General features: G+C 41.3%; 1 protein-coding gene across 2 annotated transcripts in view; it reads left to right on the plus strand.

Moving 5' to 3' along the window:
* LOC111867857 (cholinesterase) overlaps positions 1–20,443 on the plus strand; it is a 58,107-nt gene that overhangs the window by 7,183 nt on the left and 30,481 nt on the right. For both annotated transcript variants that reach the window (XM_023858057.2, XM_023858058.2), the window contains exons 2-3: positions 4,249–4,536; positions 18,614–18,760. In XM_023858057.2, coding sequence (XP_023713825.1) covers positions 4,249–4,536; positions 18,614–18,760 — 435 coding nt within the window. The remainder of the gene's footprint in view (positions 1–4,248; positions 4,537–18,613; positions 18,761–20,443) is intronic.

The raw sequence follows: 20,443 nt of genomic DNA on the forward strand, positions 1-20,443 counted from the left end.
CTAAACTATATATTCGTCATATATATTGATAAATTTTAAATATTAAAAATATTAAAACTGTTCAGGATTTGTCATCCTTATGTCGTATCTCAATACGCGAGTCACACCTATCTTCTTCTATCGGCGTATTCTTCCTAATTTAATGTGTGTATTGTGCTTTATGTTGTGTCTTGCTCCTGTGACTGCGTGTGTTATACTGCTGGGCCTGCTGGGTATGTGTCTGTGGTTAGTATACTAGTATACTTGGGGCTGTTAACGATTTTTGGTAACATATTTTTTACANAGAGAGAAGAGTAAGGTGAATTAATGTATGCACTGTAAGACGGTCAGAATAAATCATGGACATAAATCAGTGCAATAGGACGCTAAAATATAACATTATCAACTATATTTGCATGCGAACTTAATGTTTGTCTAATGGGAAGAATTCATCATAATATTGATTTAGTTCTATGTAAATAAGGCACCTCTCCCGTAAGTTTTCGGTTTTCGGGATAATTTTGCGGGGTTATTTTTTAAATCTACAAACAGTAACAATTAATAGGCCATGTTTGTTTCGCTACGCATACATTTCCTAGCTTATTATATAGGAAACGGGAAGATAAACGTTTCTAAACTGAATAATACCAAGAATTCTCCATATTTAATGTGGCTTAAATCCTGATGAATCCAGTTTTCACTTGTTACTGTCATTCTCCCAAATTTTGATTTTGTTAGCTGTTTTTACTTATGGGCGTCGGCAGAGGGTGGAGGGTAAACCAGACGACTGACCTTCCTTGGATATTTGGAAAATAAAAAGGCCCGGTACCTTATAGTAATACCAACAATTAAAACTATCTTTAAATATTTATTATTGCTTCCTGAATACTCAAGGTTTGTCAGACGGGCGGAAATTATGCAACTGAGTCTAGTGCTTCTGATGTTGAAATTTCTGTTGAAAAGGTACAGGGTCATCTTTGCAAGCAATCGCTTGCAGTTATGATATCGTAATCACAGTCCAGTGGTAGCAGTTGCTGAATAATATGTATTCTGTGCGGAAACAGTTTCACTGTCTTCGCTGATTTTCGACAACTACTGTATGTCGTTCCAGTTTGGATTTCGATGTTGTACATCAGCTACTGATTACATCTTTTGTATCCATCAGATACTGGAAAGAAAAATGGGAGTACAATGAGATAGTACATAAGCTATTTATGAAGTTCAAGAAAGCCTATGATACAGTTAAGTATTGTACTGTATTGTTATTGAGTTTTATATACTCTAGAAACTACAATACTTAAGCTAATTAAGATGTACTTAAATGAACGCTATAGTAATGTCCGTCTTAAGTACACATTTGTCTGCCACGTTTTCTATCCAAAATGGTACGAATCTAGGAGCTGCTTTATCGCGATTGCTTTTAGCCTTTGATTTAGAAGAAGTCATTAGGGAGGCTCAAGAAAACACGATAGAACTGAAATTGAATGGAATATCTAGGCTTCTGGTATATGATGGTGTTAATTTATTGGCGTATAACAAATATCGCAGCTGCTATATTACACACTAGCAAGGAATTTGGCCTACAAGTAAACGCATGAAAAACTAAGTATAGGTTAATATCTGGTCATCAGAATGCAGAACAGAATCGTAGATATAGATAACAGATCATTTTAAAATATGGCAGAGTTCAGATATTTGTGAACGACAGTTATATATCGAAATTTGACTCATGAAGAAATGAACAGCAGATTAAGTAAGGGGAATGCTTCCTACCAACAGTTCAAAATAGGTTGTCTTCTCGCCTGAAATCTAGAAACGTAGAGATTTAGTTTTGTATGGGTGTGAAACTTGGCCTTCAACGTTATGGGAAGAAGACAGAATGAGGGTGTTTGAGAATTAGGTGCTGAGGACAATATCTGGACCCAAGATGGATGAAATGATAGGAGGATGGAGAAAGTTGCATAATGAGAAGTTCCAAAATTTGTACACCTAATTATATATTGCCAGAATGGTCCTGTGAAGAAGGATGGGATGGGCAGGGCATATTCGAGGTGTATAGGGAAGTTCCCGGACTGTATTGTAACTGCCTCGATGAAAGATGAGATTGCATGTCAAGGTCACACTTCCGCAAACTTATTACATTTGTCTGCCAAGTGACATCGCGCTATGAACATACATTGTTGTTACACGAGTGCTTTTTCGACTTCGTGTTTCATTTTGTCTGCGATGGATGGCAAAATCGAGCAACGTGTCTGCATCAAGTTTTGCGTGAAGCTCGGTAAATCCGCTACCGAAACCCTTGAAATGCTTCATGAGGTTTTTGGAGAAATACCTTAAGCCGGATAACGGTTTTTGAATGACATTCACGTTTCAAGGCCGGTCGAGTGTCAGTAGAAGATCATGAACGTTCAGGGTGACCTAACACCAGCAAAACGACAGAAAATGTTGGCAAAAATTCGAGAACTCATTAACGAAGACCTTCGCCGAACAATCCATGAGCTAGCAGACACCACTGGGAACAGTTATGGAGTTTTCCAGGAGATCTAAACAGAATTTGAAAATTCGCTGCATTTTCACGAAGTTTGTTCCCGGACCCTTGACAAACGATCAAAAGCAGCGGCTAATGGGGACCCATCTTTTATCTCTAGGATTATAACTGGTGAAGAAAGTTGGATTTACTCGTACGGTTATGATCCAGAAACAAAGCAACAATCGTTGCAGTGGAAGAGCCCAAAATCACGAAGAGAAAAAAGGCGCGGCAGGTCCGGAGTTCAACAAAGAGCATGCTCATTTTTTTTTTGACATGAAGGGGATTGTTCAGTGTGAATTTGTTCCCCCTAACATTACTGTCTGCTCTGACTTTTACTGGGACATTTTGAGACGCTTGAGAGAAAAGTCTGCGACGAAAAAGACCGGAACTTCGGAGCAAGCACAACTGGTTCCATCACGACAATGCGCCCGCCCACACGTCCCTGAAAACCACAGTTTGTGACTAACAGCAACATGGTTATTGTTCCCCATCCTCGCTACTCGCCGGACTTAGCCCCCTGTGATTTCCCTTTATTTGCAAAATTGAAATTGAAACTAAAGGGACGACGTTTTGAAGCAGTGTCTGACATCCGAAGGGGATCGCAAGTGGTACTCGACAGCATTAAGGAAAATGACTTCAACGGTGCTTTTGAAGCGTGGAAGAAATGATGGAATCGCTGTATACATTCCCAAGGAGACTATTTTGAAGGAGATGGCAGCCAAAATTGAGTAAGTTAATCCAGCATTTCTTTTTTGGCCTAGTCTAGGAAGTTTCCGATAGCACCTCGTAGTACTCATGGGAACGAAGAGTGCACCCACAGCTTCGGCTGGAATTCCTTAAGGAAAGAAACCACCAAGAAGATCTAGGTGGGAGGATGACACTAAAATATGGTTTAAATAAATAGGATGGGGTGAGGACGGGATTCGTGTGTCTCAGGACTGGGGTTAGGAACCTTCGGGTTGCATAAAATGCTGCGGCAACTGCCGGCTCTTCACTAAGGATGCAGCTTCATAGAGTTAGTTATGTAGTGACCCAATAAATTAAATTAACTCGTACATATTGCGGTGGGTGGGGTTTTAATGGCAGCATTACTGCATAGTTACAGAGAAGGATGTGTCTTCGCAGGAAAATTATAGGTTTTCCTGATTCTTCATGTAGACTCGAGATGGTTGATGTGGAAGTCCCCAATGGCAAGAGGAACCCCAGTTTGTGAATGGGAAGAAAGACCGCCACCACTCTTCTGACTGAAGACTGAGGCAGTATGCTCCTCCGAAAAGTCGGCAAACGTACGTCGTCACATCTCAGAAGGCGGTAATGCTCACAGTTACCACCACGAGCGGCCGCACCATAGCTGAGGCGATTAGTCGCTGGCTTCCTACCGCGAAGGCCCGGGTGCGGGCCTGAGTCTGGTCATGTGGGATTTGTGGTGACAAAGTGGCGCTGGGGCAGGTTTTCTCCTAGTACTTAGGTTTCCCCTGCCAATCTTCATTCCACCAATTGCTCCACAATCACTATCGTCTATATCATCTGGTGCTGGTACAGTAGGCCAGTAGTGGCCGGAGTACCAAGTGGACTCAGTCTCACCCCACTAAGAATACGTGAAAGATACGTGAAGATATAGAGTTGGATTATGGGGTAGTTGGTGAATAATGAACTAGAATGGATTTAGAAGGAAATGATCGAGGGCTAATTGGGGTACCATCCGATAATTTACTGGAAGGCNAATGTTTTCCGTGTAGGTGCCTACTGGGATACCACAGCCAGGAGTTATGGCGAGATGGCGGCCCGACTTGCAGGGCAAGCTGCGGCCAGACTCTTTGGAGCAGTTCAAAAGGGATGGCTACGTGTACGTGAGCACAAGCTACTTCAATAAGGTGCAGGGGTTCAAAGTGAACCTCTACGACAACCCTGACCCAAAGTCCGGCTACAGACCTGGCCTCACACCTGTCGAGAGGATCATGGGCACCACCACTGTTTTCCTGGGCATTCCGTATGCCCTGCCGCCCGTCAAGGAGGGTCGATTCAAGGTATGTAGTTGTGTTTTCCCTTCCTGAGCAGCGAACGACATACAACGTTTAGAACGATTGGCGATGTTTTCCCGCATTGTCTTTAATAGTTCGTAATGTCAGTGAAAATACTCGTAAAACTCTCATGCTGTTTCTTGTTGTTGCGTGAGTGATTTGTTGGTTGCTATGGAACTGTTCGAAGCGAGGCATCCAAGAAGTTAATGAACCCTACAAATTGTAACTCACTCTTCCCCAGTTGCTCTTTCCTATAGACCTTGTTTAAAGTAATCGTGACACCGTTCTGCTCCGGCTGCGGACCAATCTTTCTTCAGGCATGTAGGATCTGCTGCAACAAACATTATTTTCGGCTGGTGCAGCCGTCATTATGCAGCAACATTGTTATTTAAAACTTTGGAAATTCAGAATTGTTTAAAAAGTCGAGTCATTTTCAATATAATGGAAAAGTAATCGTTTGAAAATCTCCCTTAATTTCTTAGAATTGGTGCCTCCTTATTTTATACACATGTTATAAATTGTGCCTTTAGTTTATGTTTGAGTTCGTAGTTCTGTTACCAAGTTCTTGAGGTGGAAGGAAGGAAGGAAGTGGGATGGTTTTAACGAGTCTGCAGGCGATTTTTGAAGAGCAATAGCTCTCTGAACGGTCATAGGTTAAAGAAAGAAACATCCGATCACACTTTTCAATTATGTTACAGGATTTTATTACTTAATATAACAGTTATTATTTCTATCTATATTCTTCTTATATAGTTCAAGGATCAGGCCGATGGCCTGTTCAGCATCAGTGAATTCCACCTTCTGCTTGGTCTACCAGGATATCTTCTTTCTTTGGGCATATTCCAAGCATCCTGCGTCGGAACTCGTCTGTCTTCCATCCTTCTCACATGTTCAGATCAAACGTATCTGTATCTTCTTACTCTGTCATTCAGAGAGAAGACACGTAATTCTTTCCTTTATATCTTCGTTCCTAATTGTATATCAGTTTACGGATTTTGGGAATCACGTTTCTACTGTTTGTAATTATTGCATGTCGCTTTTTCTCATTGTGCAACGTTCACTTCCATATGGCAGCGCAGGGACGGGAAGCACGTGGTAAAATATTGTTGCTGTATCCTTTCGACTTTTGCTATCTACGAGTATATCATAAGGCCTTATAAGGCACTTACTCATGGAGCTGAGCCCTTCTTGAGGAGCCGCCAATTCTGCAGCTACTCAAGAATTTTCCAGCATTTTATGGAACCCGAAGGTTCATCACCGTGTTCACAAGAGCCCTCCGCTGGTCCCTATCCTGAGCCAGATCTATCCAATCCAGCCCATCCCGTCCTGTCTCTCTAAGATCCATTCTAATATTGTCCACCCATCTACGCCTTGGTCTTCCCTGTGGCCTCTTTCCTTCTGGCTTTCCCACCAATATCCTATACGCATTCCTCGTCTCCCCCATTCGCGCTACATAACCTGCTCACCTCATCCTCCTTGACTTGATCATTCTAATTATACTTGGAGAAGAGTACAACCTTATAAGGCACTAATACGAGTAATATAAACGCGGGATGTTGTTGTGTATTTGTTTATGGTGGAAAGAGCTGTTACATTATGATCCCTAATTTTTCGGTACTAGTTGTTTTGATTGGTTGCCTTTCATCAAGAAGCCTTTTAATTTGGTGTTCCTATGTCGTGTGCCGACACTCCTGTGCAGAGCGGTAGGTGAGCAAACATTGAAATGGGCGAGTAATGTGTAGGTAAAAAAAAGACTCCGTGGCATGTAGTCCGCAAACGAACTATACCGACTGAGCGACCGCCACTCGTCGGCGAAGTTAGTGAAAACTTTTGCGTATAGAGGGTGTCACGTGGTCAGCGCAACGGATCCCCACCGCCGTTAATCTCGGGTTTCTAGACCGGAGCCGCTATTTCCGTGAAATAGCTCCTCGGTTATCCTCACGAGGCTGAGTGGACTCCGTTTCAGACCCAAAACTTCGCTGAAAAATGTGGTAGAGCCGGGAATCGAACCCGGGACCTCTGGATCTATAGGCAGGAATTCTGACCACTAGACCAGTGTTCCGCAGCCGGTGTGTCGTCACAAGGTGAAAGGTGTGACGCGAAATTTTACCTATTGTAAGAAATTAATTGTCGAATTTTATTCGTTTTATTTTATCCCAGTTACCGTGTTTCATATACTTGTATTTTATTCTCAGCCACTGCACTGATTAAATAAGATGATGCTTGTTTATTCTTTATTACATGCTGTGATTTTTTATTTACAGTAATGTTGTATTCTAAGAAATTAAACGTATGTTATTTACAAGTTGTTGTTATATCATAGTTTTCATTACTGATTTATTTTTATTTTCCTCGCATCTACGCAGCTTCTTTGATATGTGTTTGCCGCATGCTCTGTGTACGTGATTTTCCCTAAAACTGCATAGATTAGCATCGTTCTTCCTGTCTTTTATAACGCTGTTTCGGTATTTGCCCCTGTTTGTTAAAGTTAGAGCTTCTTCAATTTTATGACTTTCTTCCTGTAACGATGCACCCACCGATTGTTGGACTTCATTTAAAATTATAAATATTTAAAAAATAAGTCGGTATAGTGTCACTTCTTCCGTTTGAAGAGTAGAGATCCCGCGTTTTACAATTGTTTCAGTTCTATCACAGCTGTGCTCTGAAGTAGTTCGCAAATTTTGGTTGCTANACTTTTCGGTTGGCAATAAGGAGTGAATACGCGGCTATCTCCGAGATGGCAGTTAATGTGTTATTGCCATTTTCAACTACATATTTGTGTGAACTGGGCTTCTCGACGTTAACTGAAATTAAGACATCAAAGAGGGAGCGCCTCAAATCCACTGATGAAGAAATGAGACTTGCGTTGTCAACGATTCCACCACGGATCAGTCGCCTGTGTGCAGCTACGCAGGCTATGAGTAGAATTACTGTATTTACTTTAATAGTAATAGAAGTGTATTTTCTGCACTCTACAGTGAATTAAGGTTCATTAATTGTTAATAAATGCACGAGTCGATTTCTGTTTAATGATAATAAAATAACAATATAATAATATTATAATTAAGTTGATCACGTTACATATTTATATTGATTGTCTGATATCATACGTTTTTGAGGGGAATAACATTTTGGTGTGCCGTGTTGAGTCATGGATACTTCATGGTGTGCCGCGAGTATCAAAAGGTTGCGGAACACTGCACTAGACCACAGAGGAATGTGTAGGTAATAGCGAGTTAATTGACGTTTACTGGAACGAAGGTGGCACAGTTGAGAAGTCTGTCTCTGGCACAACCCCAAGGGAGATCGATACAGTCCTCTGATATACAACATATTAACATGCCACCCAGTCATGACAGCCCACCTACGCGGAGTATGAAGTGCACAGAACAGAGTTCGGCCCAACTTCGCAACTTGCACACTTGACTGGCCAAGATCCGAATACAGAGTCCTAACGCCAGTCTCTTACGTATAGCTTTCTTCAAAATGTTGCACCCTCTCAATGAATATACCACTGCTAAGCCGGAAAGTCGCGGGTTCGATTCCCGATGAGATCATTGGATTGTTCAGTTGACTAGTCCTTCCAGCCGCACTATGGCCCCGGGGTCGACTTAGCCTCTAGCAGAAATGAGTATCAGGAATCTTTCTTGGAGTAAAGGGCGGTCGGCACGTAAGGCTGACAACCTCACGCCATCTGTGAGCCGATTGTGTAGAGAATGTTGGAACCTCGACGTCTCACAACCCTATGGGCCTCCACGGCCTGTTGCAGGGATAGCTTCACCTTTTCTTTACATATAAAATTAGTCCTTATTAACGCGAACAAGTTATATACATTTAAATTTCTTTTTGTATGAGCGAATAGTGAATTCGTAATATTGATTGTTTTTTAATCCAGTACATAGTTTTGACTTCTCGACAATTCGAAATAGTATCAGCAAACGGGTGGTTGCATGTGAATTTAATGTTTGTTTATTATAAGGAAAGAAACGTAGGAGGGAGGCGGGTACTGCACACAGTCGGCAGTGGTTCGCACGTCAGTTTGGAGTTCCCAGAAGCCATAAGCAACTCTACACCGCACTGTAATGTAGCAGAAGCTTCCAAAAATTATTTCAAGTGCAGTTTTTATGCATGAAATGCATCTTTGCTGAACATCTTACATTAATTAGGGGCAGACCTAAACGACAGCACTATTCATTTATTGCGTTATATATTCCGTTGGCTTTTTGGGGGATTTTTGTAACACATTTCTTCATGCTCCTTAGTAAATTTAAACTGCAGCTACATGTATTGGTTTCAGTTCTTTCGAAATGATTATTTTTATGTTCTTATGCTGTATATTTTGAAATCTGGAGTTTATTTCACCCAAAATACGTTTCTCGTTCCGGCGCCCCACATGCGTATGTAAAATGGTACGCTATGCATAAAAAGGTAACACACTTCCTGTAAGAAGCCGCGAAGACCCATAGAGTTGTGAGACGTCGAGGCTCCCACATTTTCTCTAGACACTCGGCTCACAAATGGCGGTAAGGTTGTCAGCCTTAAGCGCCGGCCGCCCCTTACCCCTCAGGTAGATTCCTGGTACTCATTTATGTTAGAGGCTGAGTCGACCCCACGGCCAAACTGCAGCCGGAAGGATTAGGCCATTCGAAAAAATCCGCCTCATTGGGACTCGAACCCGCGACCTTCCGGCTTGTAGCATAGTGCCTCAACCAACTACGCTACCGAATGTACACACGTCTTAATGACAGTCTGAAAATGGCTTTTAAAAATTAGACGCTCTAGATCAGTGGAAAGCCTGGGAAGATTATCACCACATAGTATATAATTTTTTTATTGCTAGGGGGTGGGGCTAAGTCCCTTGTACTGCGGCCACTTCTGGCCTATTGTACCAGCCCCAGATGATAGGTGAGGGTGATTGTGGAGCAATTGGTAGAATGAAGATCGGCAAGGGAAACCGAAGTACTCGGAGAAAACCTGCCCCAGCGCCACTTTGTCCACCTAGTATAAAGGAAGTTAGTACGTGGCATATCCATCAGTCAGAACTTTCATTTTCAGTAATTGAAATAAACATCAATTACTGAAAATAAAATCTGTGATTGGCGGGTATACCACATACTAGCCATACAACAGGATTGCCAGCATACGAATGGAAATATAGGAAGTTATTAGAATGCACATTCAGGAATTCATTGCTACATGTGTTGCATTTCGGAATGAATGTTAAGACATATTGGAAAGGCACTGAAAACAAAACCTTTCAAAAAGAAGCGCTCTGAATTAGGTGGACTGCGTCTACGTTCATTTCCGCCCCTGATCCGGAATTACGTAAGATGCGCTTTGTTCCACAGCGTTGTACATCATCTAACTAGACATTTTATTCACATTTAGTAATTTTTCAAAATGTACAGGTAGTCTCAGGTCGTTACATGAATACGTCATAGCAACGCTGCAATAAGGTTTCGACTTCAGGAGCGAACTTGGCGTTTACACTTGTATCTTTCGCTGGTCAACGGCCTCACCAAGATGCAGCCTTGAAACGTCTACAACGTGAGAGAATAGGCCACTTATACTCTCTCGTCCTTCATCACAGGAATACGGTGAAAATCGCGGTGATAGGACATGATAATAAGTAGGACTTCGGAACAGACTGTACACTTCCTGTGTGAATTTTAATTTTCAATTCTGTGCAAGTATGGTATTTAGTTGATGCGACAAGTAAACAAAGTGAAGCTACAGTACGCCCTCGTAATTTCGACGCGTCACAGACCAGGTTATTGAGAGGCAGAAGCCTGAAATATTATGAATGTGTAACAGAATTTCCAGTTATTTTATTTTACGTTCCAGATTTCCGTGGGTCTTTTTATAATGCGCGTGCCTTTGTTTGACTTGACTCATAACTTTTTAAACAGCCTGTTATATTTTTATGGAAGTTCGTATGTAGGTAATGCCCACTGGAGGCCGCCATGACATACCAATTTGATTACACGCTATCATTGAACCTAACATCAGACATTGTAGTGATAGGTAAAGTTGCACCCGTGCATAACCTCCACATAATCAAATTGTATATATGGAGTTGCAAACTCTGTTTCCCTTACAGACGCTGCTTGCCTCACTCTTATCAGCCTACTTCCTTATTTTGATAAAATAAAAGAAGCTTATGCGATCACCTTTCTGTCTGTGTGTGTAACCGTTGTTAACTTTTGAATGGTTCAATCAGTCTCTATGAAGCTTGGTATATATATCAAGGCACCTGGGCCCATCTCAACATTGTAATTCGTAAATCCCTCCCATCAATAATACCTAACTTTAGAGCCCCTCAAATTGCTGAAGAAAATCCTTAATACGAGATGGTATCGGAAAGTTCCCGGATTGTAATTGTTTAACTGCATCGCCGAAAGAACATGAGAGGGGAGGCCAAGGTCACACTTCCGAAGGCCTATTGCATCAGTCTGCCACGTGACACCGCTTGTAAACACGCACTGTTTTTACAGGAATGCTTTTTCGACTTCTTGTTTCGTTTCGATTTTGGAGCAAGGTGTCTGCATCAAGTTTTTCATGAAGGTTGGCAAATCCGCTACCGAAACACTTGAAATGCTTCACGAGGCTTTTGGGGAACATTCTTTAAGCCGGATAGTGGTTTTTGAATGGCATTCACCTTTCAAGGCCGATCGAGTGTCAGTTGAAGATGACTAACGTTCAGGGCGACCAAGAACCAGCAAAATGACAGAAAATGTTGAAAACATTTGAGAAGTCGTCCACGAAGACCGTCAGCGAACAATGCATGAGCTCGCAGACACCTTTGGATGGAGTTATGGAGTTTGCCAGGAGATTTAGCAGAAAATTTGAACATACTCCGTATTGCTCCTTAATAACGACAACGCGCCCGGACACAGTCTCTGAAAACCACAGAGTTTGTGACTAACAGGAACATGGTTATTGTTCCCCATACTCCCTACTCGCCGGACTTAGCCCCCTGTGATTTCGCTTTATTTGCAAAATTGAAAATGAAACAGAAGGGACGACGTTTTGAAGCAGTGTCTGACATCCGAAGGGGATCGCAAGTGGTACTCGACAGCATTAAGGAAAATGACTTCCACGGCGCTCTTGAAGAGCGGAAAACCCGATGGGATCGCTGTATATGTTCCCAAGGAGACTGTTTTGAAGGAAATGGCAGCCAAAATTGAGTTAAGTTAATCCAGCATTTCTCTTTTGACTTAGTCCGGGAACTTTCCGATACCCCTCGTACTGCTTGAACGCCTGAACCAATCGTCATGAAACTTGGTATGTATATCTGCCACATGAAGCTATTTCAACGGCATACTTCATAAATCCCTTCGACCTGTAATATCAACATTACGGCCTCAAATTCCTTCGGTAATACCCAGTTACTTGAATGCTTGAACCGATCTCCATGGACCTTGGTACGTATATCATGCCTCCTGAGCCCATTTGAACGGCGTACATCATAAATCCCTCCCATCAGTAATACCATCATTACAGCCTTTAAAATTGCTGGGGCAAAACTTTAATATTGTTTGAATGCCCGTAAAAATCTTCATGAAACGTGTTATGTGTATCAAGGCACCTGAGCCCATCTCAACGGCACACTTATAAATCCCTCATATCAGTAATACCAACAGTGCAACCTCTCGAATTTCTGAGATGTGACCTTAACATTGCATGAACGCCTTTAGCAATCTTCATGAACTTAATATGTATATGTTATGCCACTGAGGCCGTCTCAGTGGCGTTCCATCATAAATCCTCATCAGTAATACTGACACTATAGCCACTCAAATCGTTGGGGTAATACCTTTAATACTACTCAAATGCCTGGTGTGTATGTGTCATGCTCTCTGAGGTCAACGGCATGCATAATAAATCTTTCCTATTGGTACGTAAGTCGTACCGAAAGTCATAAGCAACTTTTTTTTGCATGCAACCTGGGAACAGCAGACGAAAGAGAGTACGGTGGTAGGTGGAGCCAGCTGTTGTGTTAACCTTGAGTGTCTTGTGGCGTCAATAGCTTGCATCATGTGACCAGTATCACTCCTAACAAAATGGCCAACAACCAGATGTTGTTTCGCCAGCATGCTGTCATCGAATTTCTTGTGAAAGAGGAAATCCCTGCTGCAGAAATTCACCAGACTTCAGTGTGCTTATGGAAGTGTGTGCATGGGTACGAGCAATGTTCGAAAATGGGTGAAACATTTTCAAGATGGGAACACCAGCATCGAAGAGAGCCTCGGAGAGGTCCTCCTCGAACAGCCTCAACTGAACGCAACAAGGAAAGAGTGGATGAGATCATTCTAGATGACAGGCGTCTGATTGTGGACACAATAGCCCAGAAACTTGGAATAGGGCACAGTGCAGTACAGGAGATGATTGAAAGCTTGGGCTATAGGAAAGTTTGTGCTCGTTGGGTCCCGCGGTTATTGACTGAAGACCACAAAGGTCAGCGAAAAGCCATCACCTCAGAACTGCTGCAGAGATATCGACACGAAGGCGATGATTTTTTGCTCTGTATTATGACAGGTGATGAAAGCTGGTTCCACCATTTCGAGCCTGAAATGAAACGGCAGAGTATGGAATGACACCATTTACATTCTCTATCAAAAAAAGAAAAAAGGCAAAGACAGTGCCATCAGCTGCGAAGGTGATGGGCACAGTCTTCTGGGATACAGAAGGGTTTACTCTGGCCGAATTCCTGGAACCTGGGCAAACCATCAATGCTGCTCGTTATGTCCAGACGCTGCACAAGCTCCGTCGTGTATTGCACGATAAACGTCCAGGATGAAACATCATCATCCTGCATGACAACGCTCGCGTCACATTGGTAGCAATTGCAAAGATGGGGTGGGAAGTTCTTCCACACCCCTCCTATAGCCCTGATCTGGCACCCTCCGACTACCATCTTTTCGTATTTGTGAAGGATCAGCTGCATGGACAACGTTTTGAGACAAGGGAGGCAATTCAGAAAGCAGTGCATCAGTGTCTTCGGATGGCTGGAACGAAATTTTACAGAAGGGGTATTTTTAAACTCCCAGAACGCGGGGAGAAATGTGTACAAAGAAGTGGCAATTATGTGGAAAAATAAAGAAAGGTCTGTAGATTGAGGTGGTATAGTTGGTTTGTCAATAATAAAGCATGTTACTTTACAAAAAATTGTTGCTCATGACTTTCAGTATGACCCTCGTATTACCAACAGTGCAGCCTCTGAGATTGTCGCAGTAATAACCTCAATATTACTTAAATGCTTGAACCAGTCATTATGAAACTTGGTACAAAAGTCATGTCATGCCATCTGACACCATCTCAATGGTGTACTTCATAAATCACACGCACCAATACCAACACTGCAGCCTCCCAAATTGTATTGTTTTATTTGTTTCATTACACAAACATTCTAAAGTTGTCTTTCTGTTTGTTGTCTCAAGTACTCAGATTACAGTGAAAAGAAAACAGGCTATGAGTTCTTCACAAAACTTCTTGTTTTGCATGAAGTTCCTCAAGTCTCAACGGCGCCCTGTTTTGTGATGCAGACAGTAGGTCGGTCTGACACATACTGCAAGTCAAATATGCACTAGATCAGGACACTTTTGCGAACAGACTGGAGAGAAAACAAAAATGTAACAAAACATACGCTATACATTTACATGAAACAGAAATATCTCTGCTTTGCCTTCATTGAGCATTGGCCCTCTAGAGAAGTTGCTCAGTTGGTCAGGTGTTTTCTCCACCTGTCATGCAACCTGAAGGGTTCATCACCATGTTCACAACAAGTCACTTTAATCCAGCCTACACCTTCACTGTTTAAGAGCTGTTTTTTAATACCCTTCCATCTACACTTAGGTCTCTCAAACAATGTCTTTCCTTGATATTTTGTATGCAGTTCTCATCTACATCATTCATGCTGCATGTTCCACCTATTTCATCCATCTTGATTTGAACACACTAATAACATTTAGCAAAATATATCAGTTCTGAAGTTTTCCATTGTTCAGTTTTCTCAGTGTTCCTGATATTTCCGTATTCTCCTCATTACTTTGTTCTCAAAAACCCTCACTGGCTCTTATGTCCGACCCAACGTCCCATCCAATGAGTACTGGAAGCCCTTTCCTCGGAGCATGAAGTGGTAGAGCGCGAAGCTGACTTATCCTCCATCTGGTGCCCAGGTTAAGAATGCGTGGATTGAAGGATGGACAGTTAGGAGATTATTTAACAACGCCTTGTCAGCTGCAGTTGTTATTTATCGTCAAGCAGCGTGAGTGGGTAAACTTAAAGTACTGGGCAGGAAGTGACTGTGGCCTATTCAAAGGATTATTATAACATTTGCCTACTCAGATAGGGAACCCACAGAAATCCTGAGCCAGGATATTTGCTGTTTTGACCCAAGTATGAACCAGTCACCTCTCAAATATAAGTCAGAAGCATTATAGTATGAGCTGGATTACACGGCGAGAATGCATGGAGTTATATCTCCACTCCCCCGTATGTCTTCAGGCATGGTGGTTAATTATGCATAGGGAGACTGTTAGCTATTTTGTTATCTTATCTCCTGCATGCCTTATGGTATTAGAGGGTAGATAGTAGTTTATTGAAATAGATGGTTTTTTAGTAGTTTAATATTTCTGATACCAGATATTTGGGTAACAGCCCCTGTACTACATTTGGTTTCTAACAGCCAACTGCATCTAAGAAAAAGAAAGTTCAAACATCATTAAATAGTTCTGTAATTGCTTCGTGTGACAGAGACTCAAAGGGACACATTTCTGTGACAACTTGTGATACTGCCTCAACAGATACCATGCCTAGCAGATAAAGCTTATCTGCAGTAGAGCAAGATATTGTCACGTGTTGAGTGTATAACGCGCGACAAATAACTTCACACCATCTTGGGTATAGCGAATTTATTCCACTCGCTCTTACAGTTACACAATTCACAATTACACCACTACTGCCATCTGCAGTATCACAATTAATTCTCCTGCTGGAGTTACTGCCATTACTCGATACAACTCAATAACACTGGACTTCAGCTCACTTCGGCGACTGGTAGACTGCAACTGACTGGTTACTCTCTCTAGTAACTGGCTCAGTACTCACTACTCACTACTCTAGTAACGTCCGCACTGACAACACAGAAAACAGTTACGTGATAGCTACCACTGTTGCGTAATATCATGTTTACAGGCGTTGCTGGGGAACGCTGCCAAGAGTTGTTTATTGCTGTGTAGTAACCGCAGTGTCCCCTGTTATGTCACTGTGGGAAGTGCTGTTATATCACCACAGGGAGGGGTGTTTACTGAGCATTGCATAATGATGGAAGTAGTGATGTCACTCGCAAGACCGCAGAGTTCACATGATCCCTACTTCCTGTTGCGCCATCCACGTCACATTATTATTTATCAGGCCAGTGTTGCATAAACTATATCAGAGATTTTTTTTTTTATTGCTTAACACTGCTTTGTGATACTGAACACCCAATGTTATGAATGATTTTCCATGGGAAATCTGTATGCACCTGTTTAAATTTCGCTTACTACCTCAAAGGAAACACACAGAACTTCAATATTATAGCACTTTTAGGACAATGGAAACTAGGAGGCTATGATGAGCTTGGCATCTGGCTAAGATTGGGAGACAGGTATGCATGTAAAGTTGTGTGGAAATCTTTTGGTACACGTCTACTTGGAAGAGTGAGGAGATGGGAGGATAACATTAAGAATTATGTTGGGAAGATGTGTTGTGAGGATTGGAGATAGATGAACTGGTTCATGGTCAAGTCCATTGGCATACTTTTGTTGAATTTTGGGTTCTGCTACCATAGTTATCTTGAAGGAAGCTTGCCACATCTTTGTTCCCAGTAGCTGTCAATTGAAGTAGATCAGCAAATAACATTCTTCTGTCAAGATTGAATCCGTATGTAGATGAAATTATTTGGGATTGACAATATGGATTTCCTCTTCTATATGTCGTCCAGACTGGCTGTGGGGCCCACCCAGCCTCCTATCCATTGGGCACTGAGGGCTCTTTTCCCGCGGTTAAAGCGGCAGGGGTGTGACAGTAACCACTCACCTCCAACTAGTTCCAAGACCAAGAAAACGTGGATCTATACAACCACTGCCCCATACGTTGTCATGGCATAGTGCTTAATTAGTTAAGCACAGGGACAACTTTACCTCTACTGTAAACAATGTGGATTTTTAGGTATAGATTAACTACTAATCACATATTCTTCATTCATCAGATACAGGAGAAAAAGAAATTGTAGTATTACAGGGCAATGTATCCATTACTTGTAAGCTTCAAGAAAGCCTGTGATTTCGTTAAAAGAGAACTGTAAAATTTGCAATTAATTCAATACACCCATGGAACTAGTTAGGCTGGTTATTATGTGTGTAAACAAAACCTGTAGTGAAATCTGTAAAAGTAAGTACCTGTCTGATGCAGTTCCTATTTAGAATTGTCTCTAATAATGTGAGATGCTTCACAGATGTTGCTTTAGAATGTGTGATTAGGAAGATCCAAGAAAACCAAGTAGTACTGAAATTGAATGGGACACAAATTCTGGTCTGTCCTGATTTTTATTAATGCTTAGGGAGATAATATAAATACCATAAAAAGAGTTATATCTTCTCAGATATGACGTCTTATGGTCCATTTAAAGTCAACGAATGTTTCGGAGGAACATGTTGCCTCCGTCTTCAGGGTCGAAGAATAAGCCAAGCAAGAAACCAACTCGAAACCGGGCGGCAAGCAGAGTAGTTGACCTGCCAAAATTTCGGTTTATGTAGGAAACAGGAGGGAAATGGAAGTCGGTAAGTCAGTTCCAATTTGCTCTCCTGTAGGATGGAATGAACCATCTGTACCCAGACAAAGCTGGGCAAACCAGTAGGAGGAGAGATCAGGATATCTAGCCAAGTCCTGAAAAGAGCACGCCTGACCCTTACCAATTTTCCCCTATCTTTTCCTAGATTAGCACAGATGGCCCTTCTTAGTCCTTTACTCATCTGGCCAGCAGCATGTTAATCACTAATTCTGATTAGTGCAGCCTTGTGAAATGTTAAATGGTGGTACACGTTTGAAAAATGTGCAACTTCTTTTAAGGTCCTTTATCTCCAAAATGATAAATAGTGCATAGGCTAGGTTATGTTTATGTTCATTACAGTAAGTGAAACTCTTTGGCCTGCCATTCCCTGGCTGCATGAAAGTGTGAGAATCTTCAGAAAACATGCATCATCAGAAATGAAATGAGACCTGATAGTGCTATTCATGAAATACATGATCTTTAGTTTAATGGCAGATTGTACACTTTTTTTATTTATTTGTTAGATAGTTACATTGCAAGACCTTCTGATAAGGTAACCATACAGAATCACAATTTGCTATACATACAGCAATAAATTGAACATCTAGCTGCTTGTCTTCCTACACTTACCTTATGCAGTGTCTTTTGTTTCAGCAGTAAATGAACAAAAAAAAAAGACTTGCTCCATATTTGGAAGGTCCCATTTTTGATTAGTGGCCCAAAAATCAGCAGTCATGACTGAGATTTTTATTTTCTTTAGTCTGTGTACGTGGCTGCCTCTGTGATCTAGTGGTCAGCGTTCCTGGTTACAGATCCAGAGGTCCGGGTTTGATTCCCGGAGCTACCAGAATTTTTCTGAGAAGTAGTGGGTCTGGAACGGGGTGCACTCAGCCTCATGATGATAATTGAGGAACTATTTCAAGGAAATCGCGGCTCCAGTCTAGAAAATCGAAATCAACGGCCATGGGGATTCGTTGTGCTGACCACGCGAGAGTTGGCACTAAACTTCACTGACAAGCGGCGGTTGCTCAGTCAGAATAGTTCACTTGCGGTCTAAAATCATGGAGTCTATGTAGGCAAATAGTAGGAGAGTATCTCAGTATAAATTTTCAGTTTTTCATTAATAGTCATCCCATCAGTTGGAGTAACCTATACAGCTGAGAAACTGTCATTAAAGTAGAAACTGAGTAGCAAAGGGAGTAAAATCTTTTCCAGAAATAAAACTTGTTCAAACACTGAGCAGTTCTTGATTTATACCTCTGTTTGCAGCCTCCTCGCAGGCACACTGGTGCACAGCTGATCCAAGCAGTAGACTTTGGACCCGCATGTCCACAGCCTTCGCGCTACATTGGTGCCACAAAAGGAATCCTGGCTATGGATGAAGATTGTCTCTATCTCAATGTGTATTCGCCTCATGTAAGTATTTTCCTTTTACATATACACGTAAGAATTTCTGTCCTGACTGCCAGTATAGTTTCCGGGAGGATAGTCATGTTCTCCATACATATTATCAATTCATTTGCTATAATGCATTCATATAATAATACCATATGTGTAGTGTGCATGGACAGTGATTTTGGTTGACTGAGTCACATGAGTTTTGACCCTGTTTTCCCAATAATTATATTTTCTGTGCATATTTACCTCCAAAAGGAGCATATGATGTCTGGTATGAATAATTTACCTCTATCGTACACTGTTCAAAACACACAAAAGCAACCACCACAGATCTGATCCCAGGTAATCCCATGTTCTTTATCTCTCATTAGAGAAAATTGTAATTAGTATGGAAAACGGAAGCACATTATTATTGAAGAACTAGTTGTAATTAATATGTGAAAACAAAAGCCTAATATTGTTGAAGAACTATATGACATCTTTTGGGAATTCAGAGGGAAGTATCATCATTTGTTATATAAGCTGTGACACTATTTACTTTCCATGATTTCTCCTATATTCCTTCCCAGTCCTAATTGTTATCCAATAATGCATTAAGTCTGACATTTAATGATATCTCTAACAGATAATACATACAAGACATCAGTCATAAACTAACTGCTTTATGTAGTATACTACACTTCACATGTCATCATTAAAATGCTATCAGTACACACAGAATAGACATAAGACACTGAAACAACAGACTACTCACTTGTTCATGACACATTAAATAACTTACATTTATGCAGTGTGTTAATACTTGAGAATTTGTTGCTATGGTAGCCCAAAATTTTGTAATGACAGTAATAAATCTCATATTTACAAAACTTCTTTGTATCGTCGTGTAGGGCGGTACGCGGGACGAAAATGACAGGTTCTAGTTCGGATGATTGGATTTATTGCCACTTTGGTTATAATGTCTCCTAATCACATTTAAATACAGCGCTATAGCTCATTTACACTTTATAATTCACTGTTACACACGCGCACTAGTCCTCTCCTGGCAGTGCAATTGAAACACAGGAACTGGTGCTTCAGATCGCTCAGAATATTACATATAAATAAGATCTTAAAATCACACTTTAAATCCTCACAGTCTGACCTGTATTCTTCTGTACTCCTGGTTCAAATTTGTTCTGTTGGTGTGCTTCCACCACACTATTTCTTCTTCTACAATGAACTCAGAACTCTGTGGAGCGTGGAAGGAAGCAGTGATGGTCTACATTTGGACACAGTCACTTCCTTCCATATCCTTTCCAATTCAGCATTTACCAGTTGCCCTACCATTGGCACTACATAGTCAAAGCTACTGATAATTAGTTAATTAAAGCATAAATAAATATATCTTGCCGGATGTATCAAACCATTGTGAATTTTGTCATTTTATGATAATTTGGTTCTGTTGACAATGTCAGTGTGGTATTTGTTTGATCCATTGCTTACACAAATCCCAATGTCTGTGTCCAGCATAACACTAATCAGTCATGATGCCCTATGATCTTCAGGTAAAACCTTATCATTTATGCCACCATTTTTTGTAAGATCAAACATTTTGATTTGCAATCATAGTCATTCCTCAGAATTTTATTTCATCATCACTAATCAGTATTTTTATTGTTTCTTCATGCACTTTTACTTGTAGATGTTGTTCTGACTTGT

Source organism: Cryptotermes secundus, unplaced genomic scaffold, assembly GCF_002891405.2.
Source record: "Cryptotermes secundus unplaced genomic scaffold, Csec_1.0 scaffold2579, whole genome shotgun sequence".
Lineage (NCBI taxonomy): Eukaryota > Metazoa > Arthropoda > Insecta > Blattodea > Kalotermitidae > Cryptotermes > Cryptotermes secundus.